Here is a 13,578-nt window from a genome sequence, read left to right on the forward strand (position 1 = left end):
AATACAGAAAACTTAAAATTCATGTTAAGAATATACATGCAATGCTCATTTATGCATATTAAAAATACTAAAGGTGAGAAAAGAAAAATAACTAGACATAATCTTCCAATTTTAAACTCTTTAGAAAACGTGTGTGCATAAGACCTTTGCAGCTTTTACAGAATCCCAGAGCCGAAAGCTGGAGCACTTCTGAAATCTAGAAATGGTATTGTACCAGCTGCATCAGAGAATCATTATCCCAGAAATCAGTATTAATAATTATCCTTCCCAACTGTGCAAAGATCAGTAAAACGAGCCATATCATCATCACACTACACTGTCAAATACTAAAATCTTTAAAATTCCCCAAATTCATGGTTATTTAGAACCTCAAAAATTCAAGATTTCAAATTTACAAAAATAAATACCACTCTGACACTCAAGGGACATCTTCACTTTAAGGCCTTTGTCACAAATCTGAATCTTTATTGTTAAAAACATAACTTGAAACAAAAATGTCAATATTCAGTCTCAGAAGAGGTGTGGTTCAATGCCCATCACATGTAACAAGAAACTTCCTTTAAAAAAAAGGAAAAAAAATACTATCAGTCTTTCGTATGAATGAAAATGCACCCTTTCGATCTTTTCCCCTCAACTCATTAGCTTGTATACATATGGGAATCAAAAAGTTTGCATTTTCTTCACAACAGTTCTTGCTATGATGTTTGACGGATTTTTTGCCACTCAACAAATTCATCAAGAAGAACAGGCCCTAAAATAAAGAAACAAGGTTTGTTAGAATTCAATAAAGTCATCTCTGCAACTATACAACAAGTTCTCACAGCTTTGTGATAACAGGCGCATGACCTGTCCTTCCTTCAGGTGTTTTGCTTCTAGCCACTCTCTTCTACTTAGCAGTGCTTTCTTAGCTTTTGCTGTCTTGCCCTTAAAATCATAAGGGCCTTTGGGTAGTAAGTAGTCACAGCAATTTTCTTCTCAAGGTACTTCATAAACCCTCCCACAACTGAGTCAATATTAGCCCCTCTCATAGCATTCTGGCATTTGATTACAAAACAATATGAAAAGTGTGTAACTTAGTATTTCTGTTACCCCATTCTGTGAGCATGGGGGATTGGCCATTGTTATGGCTGATACGTTGTGTCAACTTGAGGAGTCTAGAGGTTTGACTAAGTGACTCAGCAGTTCTACATCCTGGGGTGCAAAGGACACGCCCTTCCTGCCCTAGGATGTTATTCATTGTGTCAATGTAAGAAGTTTAGAAGGTTAACTATGTGAGTGCAGCCCCCTGGGTAGGGGTAGCCTTCTTACAACGTAAGGGAGAGAAAGAGGCTGCTTGCTGCCATTCCCCCTTTGCTCTTGTTGCTTTGTTGTCTTCCGCCTTGGAGCCAACCAAGTATGGACTGAAACCTCCACAAACTGTGAGCCAAATAAATCTTTCCTTCCTTAATTTTGGGCGCTGGGTACTTTGTCTCAGCAATGAGAGAAAACTGACTAAGATAGCCATATTAGAAATTTATCTTACTACTGAAACAGGACATAGCACAAAGCAACTGCTTAATAAATATCCATTACTCCAAAAAGATATTTTTATAATGCTCTAAGCTTTCACTTACGAAAGTCTGAAAGGCAATTTAAGTGAAATGAGTGTTTTGTTTGTTTTTTTAAAGGAGGAAGAATCCATACTACAAAGTCATATCATTGTCCTATTTTTTTCAAAACGTATCACCTTTGGGTGAGCTCTTTTTTCCTTTGCTTTTAACAGACATACTTCTCTACTGTGAGAAAAACGAGCAAACACAATAAATGGCAACTGAAAAACAGCCTGGGGTTGGCATATTGTTCAGACTGTCAAAATGCAAATCCAGTTCAACACAAGCCACTCCTGAGTTACAACCTCTGAGTCTCATGAGGACCACAGATATAGTTCTGTCAGATTTTCTTAATTTTCAAATAAGTGTACAAGCTTTACTTTAATACAAAATCTGTTTTGAATGTTGGATCAACAAACATGAGTACAGATATCTGCAAAACTATATATAGCCCTTGGGATCTCAGTTTACTACCATAGGGTAATTATTTCTTGAAGAATACCACATATGCAAGAACAAACAATGAGAATTCTAATTATCCGCGTCAGTATCTTACCACTTCAGTGTGACACAAGTAAGTACACAGTGTTAAATGACATTTATAAGAAAAGCACGGCACCATGTAGTCCCTTTGAATGTTACAACAATGTATGCAACCAAAATGCCAGTGAAAACTGAAAACTTACAGTTCTAGAGAATTGAGCTTATCTAATTACTCATTATTTGAAAATTCTATTTTATGGCATTCTAACCACTCCACTGAAGAGTGCTGCTACTTTAACCTAAAGGATTAAAAAAGTGTACTACTTCACTATCAGTATACTCAGAATCTATAATTTTCAGAGAGAAGTCACTGACATTATTTGTCATACTGTCAAATGTCAATGTCAATGAGTACTATGTTAACATTAAAGCTTTTTCTACTATAATTGATCTGTTTGGCTTTGCTACTTTTAAAATCATGACTACATTTTTCTTACCCAGGAAAAGCAAGAAAAAAGCATAGTACAGATATTAAAAAATTTTAGTATCTATATATAGAAATTATCATTTAAATTTAGCTATAATGTAAATGGTTACTTAGGAATGGAAAACATTTCAATTACTAGCATAGATTTTATAATATTGTTGAATCTAAGTTCTCTGTCTGTCTCCCTCATTTCCTGTTAAGTAATAAGTTACCATTATGTTTGAAATATTTATGTTAAGCTGGAGATGTAGGTCAGTGGTACGGCACTTGCCTGGCCTGTGCAAAGCCCTAGGTTTAATTCCCAGTATTGCAGGAAACACACACACACACTCCTTCATGTTAACAGTACACAGATGCATCCTATCATTTAATATTTTCAAACATTTCCTTTATACAGGGATACGTTATACTTACAAGCACCATCTTCATCGTAGTTACTAAGATCTGCATGGACTGTTCTGCTGAATTCTAATACATTGTACCACTGATCCTTGTTCATAACACGATACTTTGATTGCTGTGGGAAACAATATAAACATTTGTACTACAGAACAAAATTACTTATTAGGGAATCTGTGATTTGGTTTTTCCTAAAATATTTATTCTTCTATTTTTTTTAGAGAATATTTAAGAGCATATACATGTTAACATCATGTATTTTTTCCATTTTTCTTTCACTTTTGAGGAGTAATAAACATAAGGATACTAGATTTAAGACAAACACTACTGAATTTTTACATATGTATATACATGTAAAACTACCAATAAAATCAAGATAGAGAGTATTTCCCTCCAGCAAGTTCCTGTACTGCTTCCCAGTAAGTCCTTTCTTTGCAGGAACTGTTTGAAGTTGGTGTCTACGGAAGTAGTAAAAAGAATATAGGTCTGAGTTCAAATCCCACTTCTGCCATTAGATGAGTAACCTTGAGAAAATTAGGTAAGAACAGAACTCATTTCTTCAACTGCTAAATTTGAATAAAACAATTTAAAATGGTATTAGAATGATTAAAAATATAGTCTCAAATGGCCTGCACATAAGAAGTACTTAAAAACTGCTGTTCCCCTCAACTCACCGGAGTATTCTTACATTCTTTCTTTGGCTTAATATTTAGTTGTGCACAAAAGTCATCTCCTAGCTCTGAGTTTCATTGTAAGCTTTGAACAAAACTGTTCTGAAGTACTTGCTACGGTAAGTAGTCAGCTTTATGAGAAATTACTTTCAAAGGAAACATCATGTTTTTTAAAAAAAGGTGAGAACTGTACCAGAAAAAAGTAAAATTTAAACGGCTCAAAAATAGGTATTATACTAGGCAAACAATGTAATAAAAAAGGACAGATCTTAGAACCACTACCTCTGGTAAGTGTTATGATAAACCATCTAGAAAACTATTTCATAAACCCAGCATACTTTCAGTTACCAATACAATTAGCCCTACTACAGCCATTCTCTTATGTAGACATAAGAGACTGTAGACATAGCCTATTAAAGCTCCTTGTATTTCTTTATGTTGAGTCTAAGAAGGAAACAGAGAAGTTTGATTATTTTATAGGTTCTCTTAAGTATATTTCAGCCTACGATCCAGAAGAAAGCTGATTTTTTTTTTAAGAGTAGGAAAATTTACTCGAGCGAAGGAATGGGGAATAGGATGGCTCCTGAAAGACGTGAGGGGTCCCAGATGGGTTGCCCAGAAAGCAGATTTAGAGCTTTGAGATTTGTGTGCTATCAATTTTTTCTTACCAAAAATCCAAAAACCTAATTTTGTATGAAGACTGTCTTTGGTAAAGCATAGCCTTTCTGGCAGAGGAGGAGGAATGAGGAATAAAAATATCTCCTTTTTAATGTACTGCTAAGGGCTGAAGTACAGACCTAACGTAGGCTAAGCACACAGTCTACCCCTAAGCTACACCTCCATAAGCATCTTATGTACAGAATACATTAAATAACATGACTTCACGTCTAAAAGTGGCAAATATGTACATATTTTACAGAACTTTGTCATGACTCAACCAGACTATTTAAAAGTACAGTATTAAAAACTTACCTGTTCTCCAATTAAAAGTATATTTTCAACCAGACTAAGTATTAAAACAACAAAACAAAAAACATACCTCCAGGTACTGGTAAAATACTGAAAACAGTGGCCATGTCCTCCCAAGCAGAAGAGCTAACATAGATTTAGCAGTATCAATATCAAGGCTTCTCTGATCTTTATCCTAAAATATGAATGAAAAAACTTTTCCTGAGTATGGTCACAATATAAAACTGTCAACAACTAAACATGAAGATTGCACCTACCCTTGCAAAATCGAAGGCATATCTGTATATATTCTTAAACGATGAAATATCATTCAGCTGTGAGCGTAAAAAGTCAAATTTGTTCTGTAACTTTTCTGTGCAATCACACCTTAAACAGAAAAACAGTCAAGAAAATGATAAATTATTTTATGAGGTTAAAAGTTATGCATCAAGAAAAAAAAGTGTAGATGAAGATAATTTAGCTCTAAAATTCTCTTACATGGTTAGAATAACAAACTTTGTTGCCTTGTATTTACCAATAAAATGAAAGGAAAAAGACAATAAAAGACATAACCTGGCTATTAATGAAAGTTTTCTGAAGACTTTTGTTTGAGGGGGGAAAAAAAACCTCCAATAAAAAAATTCTAATAAAATCACAAATATTTCTTAAAAAGAGATCATGAAGTGAAAAAAAAAGCACATAAGCCTCTGCCACATATTTCTTGGGAAACTTCTTAGGCAATGGCTTGGTAAAGGAGCCATGAATGGCTTTAAAAGTGTAGTATTAAGTGGCTCAGTCATAAATCTAAGTTTCCACATTTTAGTGAATAAAAAACTAAGATATCAGTACAAGCACCTAATTTCAAATAAGGTACAATATGCAAAGGCACGAAAACAAGTCATACATGTTATTTCTAAAGACGAAACTTAAACATGAGGAACTAGGTAGACAGAATGCTCAAAAGCGGTGAGTGGCTTTCTGATGCTCACTGGGTTGTTAGATTCTAAAATCTAGAGGCAGAAACAGAAACGCTTCATCTAGTGCAAATCTTCAGTCTCATTTCACCACTTCTGAATATCGTTACTATAGCTGTATTTCAATTACCATTCCCAAATGCCACCACATGAAGTGTGTTCCTCCCAACGTTCTGACAAAATACTACTCAAGATCTAACTCACACTCTACCTCCTCTGAGACCACCCAACTCCCACTGATTAAATCAGCTGTGCCATCTACTGCGACTCACAGTATTCCAGTCAATGCTGAATATTAGTACTTATGATATAATAGAGACAGATACCTGGCATTTTCAAATTTAGCTAAGACTTTCACTCTCCTAAACCAATGATGTCAGGGCCTACCATGTGTAGTAAGTTGTAATTTTACTAAGGTATACACATTGTGGATGCATTTCTAAAGATGATTAAATCTTGTACATTTGGAATATACCAACCCTTCTCTGCTGGTGGTATAGAGTGGGCTGGTGAAGAGTCAGGGCTTTCACCATTACCCAGTAGGAACAAGGCCTGCCCAGTGGGGTCAATGAAGGCTCTGTGGGAAACAGGCAGGCACTCCGACCCCTTTCAGACAAGATTATTAGTGGAGACTCAGAGGGAACCTTAACTCTTGCTTTTACTCCACCAAGCAGCAAGGAGCATCGCTTCTTGGATGTCAATGGGCGCAGAGTAAGATTCAGTTTCTACCTGCACCTGATAGGAATGAGGCCACAGTCGCTATTTCTTTTGCTAGAGTGGTATTACAAGAACCTAGCCAAAACAAAAGGCTTAAATGAGATCCAGAATTTCATAACATAATACCCAAAATGTTCAGTTTTCAATAAAAGGAAAATAATATATCATAGATCAAATATATCATGAATCAAAAGAAAACAGTAGTACCTATATTAACACCAGCTAATATAGACCTAGAGCAAAGAAAATGACCAGAGAGGAAGGGATAACTGTACAATGATAGAAGTGTAAATCTACCAGGAAGATACAGCAATACTAAACAATCATAATTAATATGTCCCAAATGGATGCAAAACGTGAAAAATAGCTAACAGAATTGAAGAAAAATAAAACAAATTCACAGTTTTAGTTGGAGATTTCAACACTTCTCTCTCAGAGACTGATAAGAAATTATAGTATCAGAAAAAATAGAAATAAGCAACAGCATCAACCAAAAGATTCTAGCTGACATTGATAGACTATTCAGTAACAATAAAACATATATACAAAGACCCAAAGAACATAAACTAAGACATGCCACAGCCTGAGCCATAACACAAACCTCGAAGACTAAAAGTAACTGAAATGATAGTGTGCTGCCTGGTCACAAGAGACTCAACCTAGAAATTAGTAACAGAAAGATAACAGCAAAATCTCTAAGAAACTCTCAGAAATTAAACCGTGAACTCCTAAATAATCCCTGGATACATTAAGTGTAAGAGGAAACAAAAAAGTGCATTAAACTGAAAATGAAAATGTAGTATTATAAAAATTTTAGGATGGGAATACAGCAATACCAAGAGGTAAAGTTTTAACAGATGCAAACATTAGACAGGAGAAAAAGTTTCAATCAATTTTCTATATGTGTAGTCTGGGAAAAGAGAAGAAAATAAGCACAAAGCAAGTAAGGAAGAAGAGCGAGCAGAAAATCAAAGAAATGGAAAACAGAAAAGAAACATGAAACCAAGAGCTCGTTTTTGGGAAGATCAATAAAATTTTTAGGTCTCTAGTAAGATGAATGCGGCAAACAAAAATTACCAACATTAGAAATGAAACAGACCTGAAGACATTAGAACTATAAGGTAACATACTGTAACTCTTCACATGAAATCTCGATGGCTTAGATGGAACAGACCAATTCTTGAAAAGTACAAATGCTATAACACACACAATATACAGTAAATTGATGAGCTCTGTAACTACTAAAGAGGTTGAATTCAAAATTCAAAAATTTCTAAAAAAGGAATCTGCAGGTTCAGATAGTTTCAGTAAAAAAGCCTGCCACACCTCTAAAACCTGCTTTAGCTGGGTGTAGAGGCTCACACCTGTAATCTCCGGGAGGCAGAGGCAGGAGAATCGAAGTTCCAGCCCAGCCTGGGCAGTCCAGTGACTTACCCTATCATAAAATAAAATAAAAATATTTTTAAAAATAAAATAAAATAAAGGTTTAAGGATGTAGCTCAATGCAAAGACCCTGGGTTCAATCTCCACTGCCACAAGGGTAAAAAAAAAAAGACCTATTCTATACAATTCTTTCAAAAAAAAATGACAGATAAGGAAAAAACTTCCACATTTATTTTATAAAGCCAGTATTACCTTGATGACAAAACCAGTATAGAAAAAATGAAAAGTCACATAAGCCATATAATCATACAATGTAGAAAAGCCTTGAAAAAATGTGACACCCATTCATAACAGAACTCTCAGAAAAAAGAAATATTTAGAGGTCAGTTCCCTCAAGTAAAAGCATCGATGAGCAACTTACTGCCAAATACTTAATTGGGAAAAGACTGAAATGTTTTCTAAGATGGTAGTAAGGAAAAGAGGTCCACTCTCAACACTCTTATTCAACATAGTAATAGAAGTTCTAGCAAATACAAGATATACAGATCAGAAGAATTAAATTGTGCCTATTTCCAGGAGGCATGACTGTCTAGGTAGAGACCCTAAGGAATTAAAAAAAAAAAAAAAAGAAAAAATCTGAACTAGCACATAAGTCCAGTAAAAGTCATGGGAAACAAAATAAACTAAACATAAGAAAATTAGTTTTATATCTGTAAGCAATGAATGTGTACATACTGAAATTAAAAATACAACACCATTCACAATGGCTTAAAATAAAAATGAAATGTATGTAATATTAACAAAGGATACACATCATATGTACACTGAAAACTAATGAAACAAATCAAACATCTAAACACAGGGAGGGCTGGCTCAGTGGCACAGAATTTGCCTAGCATGTAAGGCCTGAATCCACAGCACTACAAAAAGCAGCTATACTAAACAATCACAAGCAATTATATGTACATTTTTGAACGGCGAGATGTAGCTACCTTCCATACACTGAAGCGTCAAATAGTAAAGATACTAATTTTCTCCTAGTTCATCTACAGTTTATTTAAAATTGCAGCAAGACATTTTTTATAGATATAGAGAATATTCCAGCATTCATATGAAAAAGCAAAGGAACTAGAATAGCTACAACAATTTCTTTTAAAAAGATGAATCAATCCATTTGATTTCAAGGCTTGCTATACAGCAGTCATGGCTAAACTTTTACAGCTTGCAGTGATATAATCTGCTGTGGCACACGCCACTACTGCTAGATAACTACAGTACATCAGACCCGTAGCATTACACAAGGCTCGGACACATCAATGGAGCAGAACACAGAACCCAGAAACAGACCCACACAAATGTCTAATTGATTTTTGACAAAATAGCGGAAGTAATTCAATAGAGGAAAAACAGTTTTTCAACAAATGGTACTAGGACATGTGGCCAATCAGAGACAAAGAAACAAAGACCTCTAAGTCTCACACCTTAAATACAAATCTAGAAAAAATAGACAAAAGTTTTAGTATACAGAACTAGGCAAATAATTTTTAGACTTAATCCTAAAAATACAATCTATGAAAGAAAGTAAAAAATGGGACTGTCAAACTAAAAACCTGTGCTTAGTAAAAGATCTTGTTAAAAAAAATAAAACAGAAGATGCATAACAAAAAAAATATATGCAAACCACGTATTTAACACAGGACTCACTCATACATAAAATATATAGACAACTGCCAACACTCAAAAAAATTATTCTCAGGTCTGTTTGTCTCTTTATCTTTTTCCTCTGTACTCATTTTCTTAGATAGTACAGTTCACGGATTCTTTCTTCAACTACATTCATCCACTTTCTGTCTCATCCTCTAAGCTTTTTTAATGTTACTATTTTTCACTTCTAGAAATTATGTGAAATCTGGTCAGCCAGGACCACTCTCCTTTTTTCTTTGAATATGTAGATACTTTCTATTGAAATCAATAGCTCAAACAACTCATCTTACAGGTTCTGGTCCTGAAGTCTGTCTCTTAAGATTGATTTTAGTGATTTTTTAAATTTTAAACTAATGATCATGGAACTTTTTTCTGCAAAAATCAAGTATGTTTAAAATTCATTACTGTACTGTCAGGCTAGACCCTGAGCGGCGACCGAGACCACCAGGACAGGTAGGACTGCAGCAAACAGTAATATCTTTATTTCAGGTTGGATGCAACCTAGCCCAGGGTGAGAAAGCCGCTGGCCCAGAACAAAGGAAGGGGGCCTACTTTATAGACTACTTTAGGTATGGGAGGGGGAAATTCCACTGAAGAAGGTGGAAAGTTTAAGTTTCTCAGGGGTGATTGGTTGGTCTGGTGCCTCTGGGGGAGGGAAGTACAGGAGGACATTGGCATGTTGCTGATTTACAGCATGGCATTTTGTACACTCATGAGGTTTCCTGTAAGCCTGAGAACTAGGCCTGGGAACCATCCTGATAAACAGATTTACTTTAGTCTCTTGGGCTGAGTGAGGAGCTTTCTGTTTGAACTAGATTTTTGTCTGTAGGAGTTTTTCTCTTCAAGTTGGGTGGGGTAGAATGTGAGGGACCTCACATGTATAACTGCTTCTGCCACAAACATGGAAGGAGGAGTCTTAATCACCTGGGACAATACTAAAATATACTTTTTGGCCTGTGTCATACAAATAGTGAATGGGTGCACAATATGCTTCATACAGAAATAAGTATTATTCTTGCTACTAGGAATTTCTTATTTACTACTGAAGTAGCTTCAATTAGTGTAAAAGTTATGAAAAATTGTACTTTAACAAAAGGTGAAAATGCAGTTAAATTCTACTATAGGGATATGAAAAAGAAAATTCTCACATCACATGCTACTTTAACGCTGCCTGAAAATTTGAAGAAGTCTTCAAGATATCTAGACTTAAGCACCTGAAAATCCTGAGAGTGCACTGCTACACTGTAAGTATCTACTTACAGGTATTCTTTGTCATGGCTGATTTTAAGTACAGTCATCTTCTGTATTTCTTCACAGCTTCAAGCATTGTTTTTCACATTCTGGGTTTTTCGTTGTTGTTGTTTTGTTTAAGTAATATAAGACACATTCTTGCATAAAATATTGCACAGAATCAAGACTTTTGAGACTCCAGATGGTAAGAAGATAAAGGATGCCTTCTGTCATTCCAAAAGTTCTTCCTTCTCCTTCCACCAGAGTTTGAAAATCATTGTAAGTACATAACAAAGTGTCTGACATAAACACTCCAAAAAGTGTGTGTTTAACAGAAGTAAGGACACAAGAAAGAAACCAGAAGGTAGTAATATACTTCCTATGTGGGGAGTAACGGAAAAGCTTAGCTCAAACAGATCCAGAAAGCACAGTGACTGAGCAGACACTAAGTAGATAAGAACACAAATTATAATCTTTTCCAAATACTTTGAATTTGATGGATAAACACAGCAAAGATATTACTGATGTGATCTCTAAGTTTAAGACAGAGTGAAAGAAAGAACAAAGTTTCAAGTCAAAGTGACTGGATAAAATTCCAATTTCTTCATTTTGAGTCATGTGGTTTTAGGATAGTTACAGCCTAAGCTTTTCCAGCCTGTTTGCTGATTTTTAAAACAATGACAGTAATTTCATAGGTTAACCATAAAAGGAATATGTATGCTATATGTTTAACACAATTCTTAGCTTGCTATACTCCTTTTGAGGGAAATGGGTGAAAAAATGACCGAAACTATATACCCTTTTATTCTAATTATATCCTACCATTCCTAGTAGTCTACCATAAGTCTCAAGCAGATAAAGTGCCCAGTACAACTTCCTTTCTTTTTTTTTTTTTTTTGGTACTGGGGATTGAACTCAGGATCTTGCGCTTGCCAGGCAGGTGCTTGTACCACTGAGCTATATCCCCATCCCAAATTTCATCTTGGAGTGTCAGGATGGCTGAGTGGTCTAAGGCGCCAGACTCAAGCACTGCTTCCCAAATTTCATCTTAAAGAAGAGCGAGAAACAGTTAAAAGTATAAAACTCCACAACTACTACCAGGAAAAACTATCAATGGACCTAGCAAAATAGCCAGTCACTATCACCAACACATCTAGTCCCTAAGTACACTTTCAATAGTTAAGAATGTCTGTTTCTCAGAACTTGCAAATTCAAAGACTACCTCTTCTAAACAAAAAGGATTACAGTATACTCTTAACTAGCACATCATAGGAGCAAGAAATTCTGAATAATACCAAATAAAGCCACCAAATAGATTTTTGGGAGCACTGGCATATGATACCACTTCTCAAGGCTATTCTAGTTAAATTAAGAAAATGAGTTTAAATTTCAACTTTAGAACTTGGAAATTAATTTCCTGAGTATTGCTAAACATTTGATTGTCAAAAGAGACTTTTGAATTTCTGCTTCATTAAAGACCTATAAGAGGAGAAGAAAGTCTCACTTATTTACGAGACCTAAGAGAGGTTCTCTTCCTCATTAATAAATCCCAGTAAATGTGATGTGGCACACTGATAAGAATTTCTCACAGCTCTGGATTTAGAATTTTCTTTAAATCAGGTATACCTAAAGCGGGATTTAAAAGAGCAGTCCCCTTCAAACTGCCTCTTCCTCCCCTGCAGCTGTAACTTCTTATTCTGGTACAGATAAGATTGGCAACTGTATCCTGTAAAGAGTTTATGGCAACTTGTTCCCGCAGTATTCACAACACTCTGTCTTCTTTCTAGGCTCAATTATTACCTTGTCTTGCTTCTCTACCCTCACCCCACCCCACCCCGCCCAGTTTCTAAAGACCAATCCCCTCAGCTAAATGTATAAAACTAGAACCTTTCCTTTGTTCTAACCCCCAGCACTTTGGACAGGAGTTCAGCTGGGTCAACATGCATCCAAAATCCTGGAAATAAATCCTTTTTTCCCCAGTGCTCTCTCCAATCTCTTGGATTCTGCAACATTTCTGGTGACCACAAAGGGACCAAAGATGACAGATTTGCTGTCTCCTTTGCCTGCAAGCCTGAGGGAGTCCTGAGACCTCTGGTGCCACTAGGTGAACCTTCAGTTCAGAGGGGATAGGTCTCTGGGCTTGGATTCTTTAGCACATTGTTACTGCAGAAACATCCTGAATCCCTTCAGAGTCCATTTGTGCTAACAGGGGATGGGGTCTCCAGGCTGAGGGAAGGCCTCTCCCCTGACAGAGCAAACGGAACGTGAGGGAATTCAGGATGATTCTGGAACAACAACATGATTCTGGACCAACAGCTTAATACTATAGGAGCATGGTAAGGTTTTGGGGACCGAAGGGGGAAAACCTGTCCACTCAGGATGGAAAGGCCTGAATACCTGGGGAGACGGGTATACCTAGTAATCTGACAAGGACTGGGTCAGATAAAACCTACAATGCCAAGTGGAATGTGGGAGGCCTGAGGTAAGAGTTGCTCTCTAACAACTTGCAGGACAGGCCTGCACCCAGAGCAGCTCGCAGGCTACCTTCCCACAGCGTGCAGGACAGGTCTACAATGAGTGCCAAGTGGAATGCAGGAGTGGCCTACGTGAGAAAACCTCATACAGAGTGTTGCCGTTGTAGAAGTCACCTGCAATGAGAGGAACTAAACAATCCGACACCTGGATGAAAACAACTGGAAAAGGAGAGAGGTGTGTGTGTGTGTGTGTGTGTGTAAACAAAATGAAGTGTGTGAGTCTGAGGTCACCTGGACTCAGCTGGGGATTTGGGGAGGAAAGTGGTATAATTGGTTTGAAAATAAAAGTAATTGAGAAAGCCAGGTGTGGTGGCGCAGGCCTGTAATCCCAGCACTCGGGAGGCTGAGGCACGAGGATCGTTGCGGGTTTGAGACCAGCCTGGGCTACAAAGTGAGCTCAAGGCCAGCCTGAGCTGCTATCGAGACTCTGTCTCAAAAAAACAGAAAAAAAAAAAAAAA

At 36.4% G+C, this 13,578-nt stretch overlaps 1 protein-coding gene across 1 annotated transcript in view; it reads right to left on the bottom strand.

Annotated features, from left to right (window-relative positions):
* Window positions 1-423: 423 nt before the first annotated feature.
* The window catches only part of Dcun1d5 (DCN1, defective in cullin neddylation 1, domain containing 5), a 32,078-nt gene continuing 18,923 nt past the window's right edge, over window positions 424-13,578 (bottom strand). The window contains exons 5-8 of the mRNA XM_005377993.1: window positions 4,856-4,964; window positions 4,669-4,773; window positions 2,974-3,076; window positions 424-751 (exon numbers count right to left, since the gene is read on the bottom strand). Coding sequence (XP_005378050.1) covers window positions 696-751; window positions 2,974-3,076; window positions 4,669-4,773; window positions 4,856-4,964 — 373 coding nt within the window. The 3' untranslated portion in view covers window positions 424-695. The remainder of the gene's footprint in view (window positions 752-2,973; window positions 3,077-4,668; window positions 4,774-4,855; window positions 4,965-13,578) is intronic.

Source organism: Chinchilla lanigera, unplaced genomic scaffold, assembly GCF_000276665.1.
Source record: "Chinchilla lanigera isolate Chin_1 unplaced genomic scaffold, ChiLan1.0 scaffold00011, whole genome shotgun sequence".
NCBI classification, from domain to species: Eukaryota; Metazoa; Chordata; class Mammalia; order Rodentia; family Chinchillidae; genus Chinchilla; species Chinchilla lanigera.